This window comes from Heliangelus exortis, chromosome 21, assembly GCF_036169615.1.
Source record: "Heliangelus exortis chromosome 21, bHelExo1.hap1, whole genome shotgun sequence".
NCBI classification, from domain to species: Eukaryota; Metazoa; Chordata; class Aves; order Apodiformes; family Trochilidae; genus Heliangelus; species Heliangelus exortis.
The window spans coordinates 6553876-6570306 of record NC_092442.1 but is presented as its reverse complement, the minus strand read 5'-3'; the positions used below and the strand labels follow the sequence as shown (position 1 = coordinate 6570306).

The following is a 16431-nucleotide window of genomic DNA, read 5'->3' as shown; positions in this document are numbered from 1 at the left end:
GCCACAGCTGTTTCCTCACCGCAGAACCCCCTTTGTGCAGCTTTTTTTGCCTTCTGCTCAGTAGCTACTTGCTGGACTGATGTTGAGTTGCTGCAGGGTTTCGCAGTTGCATCTGTTCACCAGCTCCATAAAGAGCGAGGTAACGTAGCTGCTTAAATTTCCATCTCAATTTCCTCTGAAGATTAAGAGCAACAGAATTTGTCAGGAAGCAGGGCTTATTTTCAACTCAAAAGCCCATTTCATTAATGCATTAAACATTGACCATTTGCACTGTCTAGAGGCCTATTTAATTGAAAACGAAGCCCACGTTTGCAAAGAGCTAGCTAGGGGTATGTATTTAGGCATTAATTTAGAAAGAAGCTTTTCAGCTGTTTCTTGCCAGGACGCCCGCATTTATCATTTTAGACTTTTTTTCCAAAGCCAAAAGTCTCTAGCTGATTTTTCTGACACTTTTTTTATTTTTGTGGACAGGGTATGGAGGAGGGGGGATGGCAGTTTTGGGACGTAGGCAGTATAGCTGCCCTCGGTAGCTGCCTTTTTTTTTTTTTTTTTTTTCTTAATTTTTCTGCCTCGTATTTCCCTTCCCTGCTCCCCTTTCGCCAGCCTAAGAGCCAATTTGGTCTGAACCCCCTCGCTGCTAGGAGTCTGGCTGTCCTGACCTGAAGGGAATCCAGACCCACTGACAAAACTCCAAAAAGGGTTCAGCCACTTCTCGGGTAGCTAGAATTAATTTCAGGGCGAGGAGACGTAACTCGAGCTCGTCTCCGGTGCAATGAGCGGGTGCGCGGGGCGCAGGGCATCGTCCCCTCCCGGCAGCGGTGGACAGGAGGGAGTTGATCTGAAGTGAAGCTCCACTCACAAGCCACTGTGGGACCAACAGTCCCAAATTCCTCTCCCATCAAAACACCACAGTAAATTTAATGGAACAATTCTCCTCTCTGGGAATGAGCGAAAGCTATTTATAACATCTCTTTTTTTTCCCAGGGTCACGGTGCCTAACTCCTTCTGTTCCTTTCCCACGTCACTTCCAGCAGCCAGTCGGGTCAGTGACCATAGGACACTAACTGTTGGGTGTAACCTCAGCATCTTGTTCTCCTCGGTGTACCAAAACAGACCTTTTCCTTTTTAACAGCCAAATTTCTTGAAAGTAGAAAATTTCTCATCTCTGTTAATGAGACTAATACTTGAACAATAATGATCACAATCAAGTTTGGAAATTAAAAAAAAAAAAAAACTTTAAAAAAAAGGAAAAAATTTAAATAATAAAAAAAAAGAAATGCATTGATTCTTTATATGTACACTGGCTAAAAATATTGCTCTACACTGTAACTTTTAAGTGTAATATTTCTGTATGAATGTCGCCTGGTAGTGTGGGTTTGAGTAGCATTGTGTATGGGTGAACCCACTGGCCTCTGCCATCCACTGGCCTCCCTCACAGCCCTTTTGACAAACAAAGCCTTAAGTATTTGCTCCTTGAACTTTCCTTAACGAGCATGGTTTAAAAAAATCTTAAGACATCATACAAAATTTTAAAAAATAAAAAAAATAACACGTTTTGAAGTGACGTCATAGTTGGCTTAGAGATTCTTAAAAGTTTTTCGTAAATGGAAAAAATTAGAAAACATTTATTTGTATTTTTTTAATTTAGACGTGTAGTCCTGGGCTGTAACAAATATTTAGGTTTCAAAGCTTAGCAGAGTACGTTTTCTGACTCCTCGCGTAAGTCAGTACACTTATGTCATTATTTAAATTCTTTTAAGTGTACTATAAACCGTTCTTTAGTGGTAACTCTTTAGCAAAGTTAAGCAATTTTACTAAAGACGGATTAAATTATGTGTTGGCTTGTGTTGCCTTATATTTAAAAAGGAAAAATTGCCTGATTGTGTTATGCCAAATGATAGCAACATGAAGTCCTAATTTATTGTTTATAATCGTATTCCTGCAGTCTTTGTGAAAACTGGTAAATATACATCTATGAAAGAACTAAAACCCCCGAGGCTTTTCATGCAATATTTTTCTGAATCCATTATTCTACTGGAAGCCGAGGTTCGAGTCTGAAGCTGCTTCCCTTACAGTCTCCCCGCCGTCTTCCCCATCCTTTTTCCCCAAACCGATCGAGGGCTGTGCTATGACTTTAACCTTTAGTCACTGTAAGGTGTTCTGCTACCTGAATACAGACCTTTTTACTAAATAAAAACATTGGCGTCTCCTCTCTTCAGTAGCCTGCTATGAATCTCAACCCAGACTGTTATTAAAAGTGATTTTTTTTTTTCCCCCTCCTGTTTTCTTCTCCTGAAAGAGAGTCTTGAGTCAAATCCTGTGTGGTGGTGTCTGTGGAGGGGTTTGAGTGTGGGGATGTGACAGCAGGCTGCAGGGATCTGTGTAAAGGGAGGTTTTGACTGGGTATTGGGAAAATTTCTTTGCTAAGCAAGTGGTCAGACACTGGAACAGACTACCCAGGGAAGTCGTCATCCCTGGAGCTGTTCAAAAAACATCTGCATGTGGCACTTCAGGACATGGTTTAGAGGGTATAGTAGTAGTGATGGGTTGGCAGTTGGACTTGATCTTAGAGGTCTTTTCCAACCTTAATGATTCTGTGGTTCTGTCATTGCTGTGAGCTGTGGGGATCTCAAGGGCATTTCTTTTCTGCCTGGTGCAGAAATGAGTGACCTGAAGGCCAGGGGACACCTTAGCCCCTGGCTCTCCCTGGGACCCCCCCCCTGCAGACTGTTGAGGTTCACAACACTGCTTTCCTTCCTGCCTGGCTGTCTACCTGTGAGTCAGTGGCTTCCTGACTCCAGCATGAGGTTTCTGTTCCTCTGATGGATCTTGGGCACTTGGCGGATGAGGGTTCTGCTCCCCGAGGAAGGAGTGAGCTATTTTCAGATTGTTTTCCTCCACTATTCACATCTGATTTAGCAGAATATCCTCATTCTAAGAGTTCCTGGCAGCTCGCTTGCCAGCCGGGTGGGCATTAGCAAGATCCTAGGAGGGATAAGCATGAAAGTGGTGTGGAAGCTTCCATCTCTGACGTGGCTTGTCTTCCAAGCAGAAGCTTTGAAGCTGTTAAATTGCCATCCTGGTTTGTTACAGCCCAAAGTTAACATTCTATAAAGGCACTTCTGAATTTTCTTCAGGCTTGTGATGTGAGAGATGTCTCTCTGGGACTCAGCCACTCCCCAAGAAACCAAACAGAAGCATTTGTTGGGGCTCTCTGGGGAGGCAACTGGGAATTGCTGCTGTATTTCATTAAACCACAGACTGATTATAAACACTGCTGCTTATGTGCCATGGGTATAAGCAAGAATTATATTATTTTTATCCACAGGAAAAATAAAAAGAAAACCAAAAATAGAGAAAGAGACTTCGTCCCTCTTGCCCTTCTGGTTTGCTGCAGTGTGAATGTGTGAGGCTGTGGGGAGGCAGCAAAGGGTGAAGGCTTATCCCTAGAGGAATTTGGGGAAGGGTCTTAAGGGATATCTGGACTGTGAATGTGTCAGGCATAGCTTGGCTGCCCTTCTTCGATGAAAAGCACTGAGAAGGTCTGGGAAAACAGAAGAGACAAAATCTTGGAGCCATAAAGTTGCTGAAATTATTTAAAGGAGAAAGAGGAGTGGAGGAGGTGGTTTGAGTCTTGCCAAGGTGAACTGGGAGAGATTTATTTTGTGGGTTAGGAATGTCCCATGTCCTGAAGGTCTGCTGGCAGTGAGGGACACATAGTGATGCTCCAGAAGAGGGACAAAAGGTTCTCTGGAAGATACTGACTGCCCTGCTGTGTCCTAACCTAATAGTGGGTGTAATAAACCCAGAGTTTGGCTTATTGATGTAATAATGTTAATAAATCCATCATTTTAAAGGGAATTCATAACATTTGTAGACCCTTTCCAGACGCTGTGTTCCCAGTGGTCACACACCCAGTTCAGCTCCTGGGCTGCTGCTTTCATCTCTGGGGCTTGGACCCATCTCTGTGCTCACTGCAAACACCCTAGTGTCAAAAACCCTCTGATGGCAAACTAAAACCTTTCATGAGGTTCCCAGTGTTCCCTGGATACTAAGGAATGTATCAGGTTCTCATATGCTTTTCCAGGAATTTGGGCTAAACCTGGCAGCTTAATCCAGCTCAGCTTAGCCAGGCAGAGCTCTGCCCGAGGCTGTGCTGCATCCCATCTCCAGCAGCCACAGCTCCCTGCCCAGACCAGCTCCTCCATCATCTGTTTTCCTCATTTCTCTCCCCTCAACAGGAGGAAACCCTTCTGCAAACCCTCATAAGGAAGCCTTTACATCTTCCTTGGAGCTGTTTACCAAAGCAAAGAGCTGATAATGAGCCAGCAGGGACTTGGGAGTGAGCAGCTGCTGTCACTGCTAAGGAGTTACCTTTAGCCACAGCCACAGCCTGAAGGCCTCTGGCAGATGGCAGAGTATGGTCAAACCTTTAAAAACTTCTCCTCTTGGGTCAAACAGGGTTTTCTTCTAAAGATTTAATATCTATGTTTGAGCTCTTTCCCCTACACTGAGCTCACTGGATGTTGGAGGACCCAAGCATTGCATTTGACCCTAGGTGGGCAACAAACAGAAATGTTCTCTGCCCAAAACCAGCAGCACATCAGGGCACGCTGAAGGCCTTTTGGAAAGGAGCAACTGAAAAAAAAAAAGAAAAAAAGAAAAAAAATCAGAGCTGGAAAAGTCCTGCTCAGTGTGGGGTTCCTGGAGAGCCCACAGGGGGTGCAGGAACCAAAGGAAAAGGACAAGTTTATGTCAGGTCTTGGCTGGGGGCTTGTGGCATCCGTCCTCTAGCACCAGCCACCATTCGGGTGCTCTGCAATGCTCAACCGGGCCAAATTGCAATAAAATCACTCAAGTAGTTAATCAGTTTAAGTGAATTTCAGGCCAATTGGATACAAACTATGAATTCAGCAAGAATGGCTGCTGGCTGAAGAGATGCACTGGAGTTGAAACGATGATATCGCACCAAGATTTAAATGGACCCTGCAAACCCCTCTCCTTCCACCCCCCCATCCCTCCACCTGCACCCAAATCCCCTCAGTCCTGGGAGGCAGAGGGCTGGGGGAGACAGGGGAGCTCGGCCTCCCTGGTTTAATAAAATATGTGCAAAGCAAATCTGTCTCACATTTTCCTCCTGATGAAATATTAATGCCTGTGTAGCCACCTTGGCTGAGAAGCCTAAATAATCAGCACAAATCAGGGCAGGAACAGTAGATGAGGTGGGTTTGCCAAAAAGAAAAAAGAAAAAAAAAAAAATCCTCCCTGTCTGCATCCCAAAGTTGTTTTTTTTCTATAAGGTGATAAAAAGGATTTGGTTTGGGGAGCTAAAGGCATCAAGATTGTGTTTGGGATATTCAACAAGCAAAGGTCCATCCCCCTCGGGGGGCTGCCTGGTTTTATTGGCCATTTAATATTTAATAATTAATATTGAGCATCCTGTGAAACACCCAGCTGGTGTCAGAGCCCTGTTGGACCAATGAAACATGCTTGTCTTTAGAATAAAAGCTGGGCCTTTAGAATAAATCTTCAATTTCCAGGAAGTTTATTTTTAAACTTGATATTTGAAGAGAAATTTAGTAGCAAATCGATTTTTTTTTTTTTCCCCCCCCCTTTTTTCTTCTCCATGAATATTAAGAGCATCACCTTCTGCTTTTCAGCTCGGGCCTTGCAGGGGATGCGGTTCCCCCCCCCCCCCGCACCCCCCATTTTATGCAAAGCTGGGAAGGTTAAGAGGTGCTTGAAGATCCGGCTGACATTTCCAGCAGGGAGACGTGTGTGCTGTGGATTTATTTTTAATTTAAAAAAAAAAAAAAAAAAAAATAAAAAAAAAAAAAAAAAATAATTGGTGCGCAATAAGAGGCTCCCAGCCCTACTTGCTTGTGTATGAGCACACACAAAATTTAAATAATAAATATATCTATGTAAAATATAAATAAAATGGCTGCAGGGCAGGGGGTAAAAAAAAATCACATTAAGGCGTTGTAGGAGACAAAAAAAAAAAAAAAAAAAAAAGGAAAGGGGAAAAATGCGCTGCTTGGGTACTGAGGGGCTTCTCAGCCACTAACACACACGCACACACACACACACACACACACACACACACACACACACACACACACACACACACACATCACCACTCCGGTCCCGTCCCGGTGGGAGCGACCCGCGGCACCACGCGGCGGCGCCCCCGAGCCGGGCACCGGCACCACCGGCGGGTGTGTGGGGTTCGGTACGGGCTGGCTGCGGGCACCAGTGAGGGCTGCTGTTGGGGATCTGAAAAGACCGATACTGGGCTGGCATCGGCCACCAGTTTTAGGTCGCCACTGGGCACCAGTCTGAGCTGACACTGGGCAGCAAAATGGGCAAAAGGGACATTCCCGGGGAGCCGGGGACTGAGGACACCCCAACAGAGCCCGGCAGCGCTGAGCACTCCCCCAGCCCAGCGGGGGCAGCTCATGAGGGGCCAATGAAGCCGGGAGGGGGGGCACTAATGCACCTGGGGGATTATCCTGTAGGGACAGCCACACCCCACTGCAGGGTGACTGGCACACATACTTGTCCCCCCCCACAAAAACACCCCAGTGCCCCCCCAGCCATTGCCCACCCACCCCTGGCTGCTCTGACCTTGCCCCCCTCACCCTGCAGGACATCAGCACCCCGGGGCTGGTGGCACCTGCCCTCATCACTGAATTAACCATCTCCACCTGAGTCCATCTGCTGCCAGGATGTGGGTCAGGGATTACCTCCCTTCTCAGTGCCCCCCAGCCCATCCCCATCCCCAGCACCCCCCCAGCTGCAACGCCTGTGTCACCAGGCGTTGGGGACAGGGGTGTTCCCAGCCCAGGCAGAGGAAGGAGGTTCAGGTGACCATAATAAATACAAGAAAAGTTTATTGACAAAAAAGAGGGAGGGATTGTGGAAAGGGGGGGAGTGAGCAGTGAGCCCCAGCATGGCATAATAAATAACAACTGTGCTCCTGGGGGGCACCAGCTTACAAAATATGGCTCTGAGCAGCGGGGCCCCTGTGGGGCCCCCAAAGAGGCTGGAAGGGGCTGCTGGGCACCCCAGTGAGGGGCTTGGGGGGGCCCAGCCCCCCAGCACCCCCAGGCACCTGAGTAGGGACCACCCTGGGGGGGCAGTTGGGGCTACAGTGGGGTCCCAGCCCTGGGAGAGATATGGGGAGGGGGAGGAGCAGCCCCATCCCCTGCCTACCTGAGAGCCACCGGCTGTGGCCACCAAGGCGTCCCCAAGCCAGGGCCCCAGGACAGGGACTCAGCACCACCTGGGGCACCCCTGGCTCACATCCTGTCCCACCTCCGGCCCTGGGACACCAGGGCTCAGGCCAGAATCTTCTGGGGGATCTCCACTGAGGCTTTGATGAAGATGGCGTTGTCCCGCACGTAGTTCCGTTTCTTGATGTCCTCATGGGAGATGAACTTGGGGTAGCCGAAGCCCAGGGTGCTCTCATCCAGGGAGCTGCGCGAGGCTCCCGGCTTCTGGAAGTTTTTCCAGTTGGGATCAGGGTGGAAGGTCTCAGTGATGTGCTGGGGCTTGGAGAGTGAGGGGTCACTCTGGTCCAGCAAGGAGAAGGTGACACGGTAGGAGAAGGGCCACTCCAGCAGGTTGTCGTACTCGCCTGGCAGCACGCGGATGTAGATGGAGAGGTGGCTGCTCTCCCCGCTCCCATTGCCATTGAGGAAAGCTGAAACCTGAAGCTTGTACCCATACTTGTGGGTGTAGAATGGGGGGCTGAAGAACTCGTAGTTGCTGCGGGCTTTAGCCTCCTGCAGCTTGCGGGTGTAGTCAGGGATCTTCCAGATGAGGGTCCCATCACTGCTGACCGACAGCTCCTCCAGGTCCCGCCGCAGCTCCAGGATCTCCTGCCGCTGCCGGCTCACCAGGGCACACACCATGCCCAGGTGAGCCTTGGTGCTCTCCTCCAGGTGCCGGCCCATGGCCAGCTTGGGGCACTGTGGAGACAATGGGAACATGAGTGGAGGCGACAGAACAGGGTCATGGGACAGTATGGGGACACAGGTTGGGACAGGACAGAAGGATGCAGCAGGGGCATGGGGTTGCTGGAGCAGGATAGCACAGGAATGCCATAGGGACACAGGGGTGGCACAGGGACATGTAGCTGGGATGGCATGGAGACGTCAGGGAGGCAGTGACACAGGGGTGAAGCAGAGCAAGGATGGGGAGATGGGGACACCATGGAGCTACAGGAATGGGACAGAGAAGAAGAGGGACACCACAGATGGCAAGGAAATGGAGGTATGGGGATGCTGTGTGGGGATGCTGTGGGGCACAGGCATGCCATGGTGGGGACAGCACAAGGATTCCAGAGTGGGATGGGCATGGGGACAACAGCACGAGGTGGGGGACACACTCACCCGGTGCTTGCAACCAGCTTCCTTGAAGGGGCACAGCAGCATGGCAGTGCTGCAGCTCTCCTTGAGGTGAGTGGCCATGTCCTCCCGGGCGATGCTGGGTGTCCCACACTGGTTGGGGCAGGGCACGGGGTACCGGGGACACTGGTACTGGTGGTTCTGGGGATGGAAAGTGGCTGTCAGCCAGGGCCAGGAGCTGGCAGGGCGAGGGTCCCCCATGGATCCTGTCTCACCTGGATGGTGTCAAAGACAAACTCCTTGGCGCAGTAGGTGCAGGGCTGGGTGCGCTTGGGGCATTCTGCCAGGGTGTGCTGGGACAGCAGGCGCCGCATCATACGGGCCCCACACTTGTTCTCACAGTACACACTCTCCTGGGGACATGTGCCTTGGTGGCCCTGGGGATGGTAGCATGATTGTCATACTCTGGCAGCACTCATCAGCCAGTCCTGCCAAGGGATGGGGCCAGGCAGTGCCCTCCATGGTGTATGCCCCCCAGGCTCTGTCTGCATGTCCAGATTGTGCATCCCTCCCAGTGTCACGCACTGTCCCATTGGGCAGATTTTGCCCTCAGTGGTGGTCCTCCACTCAGGCTCTGCCCCGACAGCCAAGGCTGTGTCCCCATCTAGGTTCTTTCTCCATGCTGAGGCTGTGCCCCTGTGGCACCTTGCAGCACACTAAAGTCCTTAAACTGCAGCCCCCAACCTGGCTACACAGCCCCCCCCATCATGACACCCCCAGACATGCCATGCCATGCCACCCCTTCCAGCTGTGTCCCCTTCATTTCCCCTGTCCCACCTCGAAGGCCTCCCCAGTGAAGTCGTTGGCACAGAACTCGCACTTGACCCGGCGCTTGGGGCAGCCGTGCTGGACGTGCTCAGGCAGATCACGGCGGCTCAGCTTGGTGCTGCACCGGTTGGGGCAGGGGATGACGTTGAAGCCACAGGCGCCAAGATGGGCCTGCGGGATGGGGAACACAAGGATGGTGAATGGGGGGGATTGAGGAGTGGGGTGCAGCCGTGACCCCCACCCTGCCAGACCCTACCTGGAGGTGCTTGATGAGCCCGCTCCAGCGGCAGCCCTCCTCGCTGTGGATGCAGCGGATGGCCAAGCTCAGCACCTGAGCCTCCAGCTCTGGGTCAGGGTAAATCTGAGGAGGCAACATCAAAACATCAGTATCCCACACCAGAGGGGGCACAGGGACCCCCCCTACCCCAGCCTCCTGGCCGGCAGCCTCAGGCAGACTGCCCAGGGCCGGATCCCCCCTCTGGCACATGAACAAACCCCCTTTGTCAGGAGCGGGTTTCCGCTCCCCAGCCCCGCAGCACAAAGAGCTTTTGCTTCCGCACGGGTGCCCGTGCCAGGCTGGCATGGCTGTGCCAGGCGGGTGTGCAGAGCCTAGGGACATGGTGGGGACACGGGTGACAGGGACATCCCCCCCCTCCCAGCTGGGTATCACGTGCTGGGCTCACCTTGGCATAGTCCAGGGGCAGCTGGTCCTCAGGGCACTTGAAAACGCCTTCGCTGCAAGACACAGGGGGGTCAGGATCACTCAGGGCTGCAGGACAATGTGTCACTGGTGACACAGCCATGATATCCCACAGAATCCCCGCCATCCCACCCCAGGACACTGGGGTTGTCCCTCTGCTGCTGAGTGCTCAGCCCCACACCAAATCCAACTGTAGCCCTCAGGGAGCTACAGCTCTAATCCCACTCCATCTGTCTGAGCTGGGAAATGCCCCCGCCAGACAACCCCCCAAGGCAGCCCCCCCTGAGCCAGGCATGGTGGCCACAGTCCCTCAGGGCCCGGGCCAGCCGCCACAATTGTGGCACCATCTGGAGCCCCAGCAGCCCCCTCTCCAGCCCTGGCCCCCCTGGGATTAGGGCAGGGTGCAGGCGGCTGGCTGGGAGCCGTGAGGGTGGGGGCCATGGGCACTCACAGCCCCAGGTGCTGGGACCCAGGGGCGGGGGGGAACAGGGACAACAGCTGGGCACCAGATGTGCAGCCCGGATGCGTGGCCTCTGCAGGAAATGGCCCTGTCAGCCACCATGGTGAGCTGGGATGGGGGGACAGGCAGCAGGACCCCAGACTCCTCCTGAGAGGTGTCCCTGAGGAGGGAATGGTCCATGCAGAGGGGCAGTGTCAGTGGAGGGGTGGGCATGGAGCCAAACAGGCAGCCTGGCTTGTGACACTGCTGGCCAGGAGCCACTGTCACCCCCAGCCCCTACAATACCATGCCCAAGGACAAACAAGGGTGGCCATCCCTGATGGACCTTGGGATAGGAGACCACGGGTGCAGCGCACAGGGACATATATCAGTGACACGCAGGGGCTCCGATGTCCCCAGGGGGGCTCTGGACGAGGCCACCAGGTCATCCTGCCCATGTAATCACCCCACACCCTTGGCAGGCACCAGCACAGCCTCAACCAACTCTGCCAAGTGGATGCCAGCAATGCCCCCCAGCACGTGCTGGCCTGGGACACCTAGGCACGACATAGTCAAAACCCCTGCAGCCACCACTCCTGTGCTGGGGGGGGGAGGGGGGCAAGTGACTCCCCAGAAAACCATCCCAATGCTGTGGGGTGTGACCCCCCGTGGGGCATGGCTGCATCCAGCCCTGCCACGTGCCCAGACTGTTTCTAGTGGGTGTTTCTGTGGGAGTCAGCAGGCACCTGCCGAGATAAGCTGCTCCCAGCTGGGGCTGGGCACCCAGCCCTTTCCGGGGAGCCCGCAGCTGGCATTGCCCCACGGCTAGCATTGTCCCACAGCTGGCATTGCCCCACGGCTGGCACTGTCCCACGGCTGGCATAGCCCTCCCGCTTTTCCCGCACACGGTGTTGGGGTGCCGGGGCTGCCAGAGAAGGGGGACGGCGACCCAAAGCCAGAGCCTAATCCCCAACAAAACCTCCCCATTCCTCACGCTCGGTCGGGCAGGGAATGTGCTGAGGCAGCGCCCAGGGGGACCGTCCTTGCCTCTGACCTTTGCGGCGTGTCGGGGCGCAGCGAGGTGATGGGGTAGGGGAGCCCCTGTAACCCCTTGCACCCTCCCAGCACACACAACAAACACCCCCCCGGCATCGCGGTGATGCGGGATGGCTCAGCCCGTGAGATTTCCAACCCTGACCCGATGCAAGCGGGTGGAGGCTCATGATGGGGGGTACCCCAGGTATCCGGGTAGATCCGAGGTGTCTGTTGCGGGGGGAGCAGAGGTGCTGCCTGCACCGGACCCGGGGAACGCCCCGTTTCGCAGAAACCGCCCGGCAGCGGCCGTGCCCGCGGGGCCCTGGTCCCGGGCGAAGGTCGCCTCGGCGGGGAGAGGTGCAGCCAGAGGCGGCGGCGGAAACGGGGGCCCGGCATGAGGCTTCGGCATTGGCGGTCGCCCGGCCCTGAGGGGCTGGGGGGGAACAGACAGCCCCTCGCCGTACTGCTGTGGGACCCCCACAACGGGCAAGTGGCCAACAACCGGGCAGCACGTGCCCCGCGGGCAGCTGCCGGTACCTGGGCCAGGGCTGCCGGGACCCCCGGCGTCCCAGCGGTCACCCACTGTCGGTCACGCTCACCCGTGGTGCGGGGGGCAGAGAGTCGGGGGGTGTCCGGACCCTTCCTCGGTCGCTTCCTCCGGCGGGGCCGGGGCAGGAAGGAGTTAAGGACAAATACTTTGCAAGCGCTCGAAACTCGCCGCACCGGCCTTCACCAGCCCTCTTCTTCCTCCTCCTCCTCACCGAGAGGGGCCACGGTCCGCTGCACCCCATGGGGCTGCTGTCACAGGCTGGGCAAGCCCCACACCTCACCTCCACGGGCCCGAGGCACCCCCGGGACACCCCTTCCCCGGCCTAGGAAACCCCTGGGCACCCCCGCCCCCTTCCTGGCCCTGGGCACCCCGCACTCCCCGTCCTGGGGGGCACCTATCGGCATCCCCGCACCCCCAGGCACTCCCAAGCACCCCGCACTGCTCTCCGGGGCACTCCGACCCCGCACCCGGTAGCGGGGGCACACACACAGGACCCGCTGCCCTCCGGGGCGCGGAACCCCGGGATCTGGGAGTGTGGGGGTGACCAAGGGGTTCATGAAAGGGGTGCGCGGCACGACGTCATGGCGAGGCGGCCGCGACGTCAGGGAGGGGCTCACCTAAGGAACTCCTGCAGGCAGGTGTCGCAGAAGCGGTGGCCGCAGGTCGAGACACGGACCGGTTCCCGCATGGGCTTCCCGCACAGCGGGCACAGCACCCGCCGACGCGGCCGCTCCAGCAGCTTGTAGTCGTAGCCCGGCATCCCGTCGCCCCGCTCGCCTCCTCCGAGCCCCACTCACCTCCTCCTCCTCCTCCTTGCTCCGCCAACCCGGCTCCTCCCGGGGGGGGCCGGCCGGGGCGGTGGAACCGGCCTGAGACCGCCCCGCGCCCGGGGCCGGGGGCCGGGCATGGCCACCGCCTCCCAGCCGTGCTCCGCCTCCCCGCACCGAGGTTGCGGGGGGGACCTGGGGCGGCCCCGACACCTCGGGGGCTTTGGCACGGACCCTCCAGGGGAGAATTGGTACCGTGGGGACAGCCACCCCGGGGATCTGGGGAGCATCACATGGGCTGCAGTACCTCTGGGGAGGGGGCACCCCAAGGTCAGCCTGGGAGCTTGGGGAGCAGCACAGCGGGCACAGCCAACTGCGAGGGGGGAAGGAGAGGGGGGCTGGCGTTGGAACCCACTGCATAGGGAACAGCCACTCGGTAGGGGTTTGGGACCCACTGCACTGGGGACAGCCACCCCCAGGGGGCTGCGGAGCATCACATCGGGCACAGGCATCCCTAAGGGTGTTTGGTACCCCTGGGACAGAGCAGGACAGGATAGGTTGCCCTGACCTCCCCCCACTATGTCAAAGGGACATGGAGACCCCATGCTCCTATGGCTTCATCCTACTGAGAGCTCATGCCCCATGCTGCAGCCAGCAGCAGCTCTCTGTCCGGCCTGTGGTTTCCAACCTCCACGCAAAGGGATTTGGAGGAGAGAGAATAGAAGAAAAACCTGGCTGGCTCCAGCCCCCACGTCACTCTTTTAGAAACCAGAGCAGCATATGGGAGTATTTGCCCCTTTCCCTAGAGATGGAGACGAGCAGATGACAGGCTGCCAGCATGTGTGAGTCCCACCAATGCTCCAGCCAGCTTCCCAGTCAGGGCAGCAGTTGCTCCATACCCAAATGTTAGCAGTTTTCAATTAGCAAATGGCAGAAGAGAGGGATTCCTGGGGGACACGCTAAGCAAGTCAAGCTCTATCACTTGTCACTCAAGGAGCTCACGTTACCCTTCTCACAGAGAGGTTCTGCTTAAAATAAAATCCTCCAGCAGAAAGCAGACAACATGCCTGCTCCTGCTGCCAAGAAGGGCTGATTCCTGGGGTTACCCTGACGGGTGACAGGTTTCCCTGAGGGGTGACTGGTTACCCTGCCATGGCCCGAGCTGCAACAGGGCTTTAGCTTCTGCCACCCAAAAAGCAGGAAAGCTTGTACCAGCATATGTCGAGCGTGAACAGCCACTGCAGGGTCTTTTCTCAGGGACGTGACCAAGCTGGCAGCCTGCTTGGATGATGGAGAGCAGTGAGCTAAACTTTAACCAGCTCCAACAGAGCCTGGAAACCCAAAATGAAAGAAAACAAATAACAGCAGGCAACTGTAGAGAGAGTAGCTGGGTGCAACAGACACCACTGAGCCGTCCTGGGGTGACAGCCTGGGGTTGGGATGCTCCCAGGCGGGTTTGGTCAGAGCCATGAACACCCCAGGGCAGGATCTACTCCATCTGGTTCTGCCACTCAGTCACAGCACACCCTGGAGCCAGGCTCTCCTCCCAGCTGCCCCAGACAGCCACCCAAGCACCTCACCCAGTCTACAAAACATCCCTGGACACTGCTAACAGACCAGCTTTGAGCCAAAAGGATGGCCCCTCCATCCCGTGTGATCCCATGGGCGATGGGACTCCCTGGGCCTTCTCCACAGAAGACACAGGACACATCACTCCTGCAAGCTCAGAACGCCTGTGACTGTGATGACAGGTGTGAAACGGAGCCTGGTTTTATCACTGTTTACTGCTTCTCTTTGATGTTTTCAAAATTTTTCTTTCCTAAGCTCACTAAAGAGCATCTCAGCTAATTAGCTGGGAGCTGACAAAGCCATCAGAAGGCGCTGGCTGTGCCGGTAGGGCGGCTGGGAGGTGTCAGACCCTGCAAACAAAGCTCTCCTCCTTTCCCCCTCTGCCTAATGAACACCCTCCCCACACTCCACATCACAGACAGGCATTTGCCTCGCACAAAGGCCACACTCGACCTCTGGACAGAGCAATTCCCTTTGTGGAGGAGATATGTTCTCTGTCCCCCATGATGGGTCAGTCCTTGAACCCATCTGAGCTCTAGGAGGCCTCCTGTCATCCTCCCCCCACCTCTCCCTGCCCTGCACCTCTGTTCCATCCCACTGCCTTGTGTTTATCTTACACTGGAGGAACAGAAAGCAAACGCTCCAGCTTCTGAAGTTAAGGTAGAATATTTTGCCCCAAGAAAAAGAGAGGGGAGAGTCTTTTTCATGGGGATTAATGCCCAGGGAAGGCGAGGGGGGGTGAGGGCTGCTGGACAGACGGATGGCAGCTGCACCTTCTGCCAAACCTTGTGGGAACCTCGAGAGAGGTGCTGGGATTTAAATCAAATCATCTGCAGGATCAGTGGGAGTTTAGGCTGTTTCCTGCTGCCAGCGATGGCTCCAGGTCCACAGGGCCTTATCGAGCACGGAAATGAGGGCAGGCTTTCCTTGGGTGACAATGACCAGAGGGGACCCGCACTGCCTGGGATGCACAAGATGAGAGCTGGCAACCTCATCCTACCAGCTTCCTTCCTAGCAGGAAGAGCCACCCGGACGAGGCTGATCCACCACCAGCTCCGCAGGACCCGGGAACAAAACAAGGATAAAGGCAGAAGCCCTGAGACCTGCAGTTTTCACCGGGAGCTTCTGCAGGGGAACAAAGCAGCAGACGTGAGGAATGCAAGTGGCCTATTTGCCCGGGCTGTTCTCTGCCTCCGGCAGCGCGGACATGCTTCGGCTTGTCGTTTCAAGAGCTATTGTTGCTCGGGGCCGGGGGCCTCTTTGTTTCCTTTACCCTTTCGCCAGGCTTGGTCACAGCCCGGTATTAAATTATTCAAATCATCTCGCTGGGCTTCACAGCTGAACTCCTGCACGGAGCGCACAGGCTGAGAAATCCCCAGAGCTCCAGCCCTCATCACGAGCCCCCAGACCCAATACAAAGAGCACTGGTTTGGACTGGTTCCCTCTGCCTGGAGGGAAGGGTCCCAGTGTTCGAGCTGGTGACACCTCCAGCCCCAGCACTGCTGTAAAGTCATAAAACAACCCACCTAACACCAGCACATCAGTGGGGACAGGGAGGGCTGGCAGGGAGCTCATCCCTGGATTCAGCTGCCCAGCTGGAGCAGGGAGAGCCCAGTTCTCCAGTCTGCATGTCCCCTGGAGCAGTGACATTTTAGTGCCACCACTGACAAGACAAAGGGTGGCAGAGACCTGTGTCTTGCCTGCCTTCAGTCCCAGCCACACCTTTATCTCCAAAGAGGCTGCAGCAGTCCTTTCTTCTGGGATGTTTTTGGAAGTAGTTGGGACGAGGGGAGCCCTGAGAGCAAAACCACTGCCAAGAGAAATCTGTTGCTGTAGGAGCTGGTGCTGCTGCCAGCTGAGGGCAGGGAGGAGAAGCAGTGGCCCAGAGGGTCTTTGAGGTGATTTAACCCAGCCCTGCAATTACTCTGGTGCCCAGGTTGGTCTGGGAGTGGTGAGCACCTTCCCTTCTGCCAACACCGGGCTGCTGGAGCTGTCCTGCAGCACAAGGTGAATGCCAAGGGACTGGCAGAGCCTTTGAATTCAAAGTCAGCTTCCTGGGATAGCAGGGTGTAACCGCCTGAAAAGGCAGCTCCACAAGAAACACACACACACACACATACACACAAATAAAAAAACCAAACCAAAACAACCGGCAGGGAAAAACCCATGAACCCACCCTGGCAGGAGCCAAA

The 16431-nt window shown here is 55.2% G+C and overlaps 1 protein-coding gene and 1 long non-coding RNA gene across 2 annotated transcripts; one reads left to right on the top strand and one right to left on the bottom strand.

Annotated features, from left to right (window-relative positions):
• Window positions 1–6876: 6876 nt before the first annotated feature.
• On the bottom strand, window positions 6877–12752 carry TRAF4 (TNF receptor associated factor 4). Its single transcript, XM_071765209.1, has 7 exons — window positions 12521–12752; window positions 9863–9914; window positions 9436–9540; window positions 9189–9350; window positions 8627–8788; window positions 8397–8552; window positions 6877–7973 (listed from the first exon to the last, which is right to left on the bottom strand). The coding sequence occupies exons 1-7, from the start codon at window positions 12661–12663 to the stop codon at window positions 7341–7343; spliced, it is 1413 nt and encodes a 470-aa protein (XP_071621310.1). The 5' UTR covers window positions 12664–12752; the 3' UTR covers window positions 6877–7340.
• LOC139806085 (uncharacterized) lies at window positions 11728–15559 on the top strand. The gene is made up of 2 exons (XR_011730099.1): window positions 11728–11843; window positions 15262–15559. It is a non-coding gene; the product is annotated as an uncharacterized lncRNA (long non-coding RNA).
• The last annotated feature ends 872 nt before the right edge of the window (window positions 15560–16431 follow it).

What these genes read in the sequence shown, in the direction of transcription:
- TRAF4 (XM_071765209.1), bottom strand. Translation starts at nt 12,663, where the DNA reads ATGCCGGGCTACGACTACAAGCTGCTGGAGCGGCCGCGTCGGCGGGTG. An exon ending in TGCCTGCAGGAGTTCCTTAG is followed by an intron (nt 9,915 to 12,520) that starts GTGAGCCCCTCC and finishes TGTGTCTTGCAG; the next exon opens with CGAAGGCGTTTTCAAGTGCC. An exon ending in TCACTGGGGAGGCCTTCGAG is followed by an intron (nt 8,789 to 9,188) that starts GTGGGACAGGGG and finishes TACCATCCCCAG; the next exon opens with GGCCACCAAGGCACATGTCC.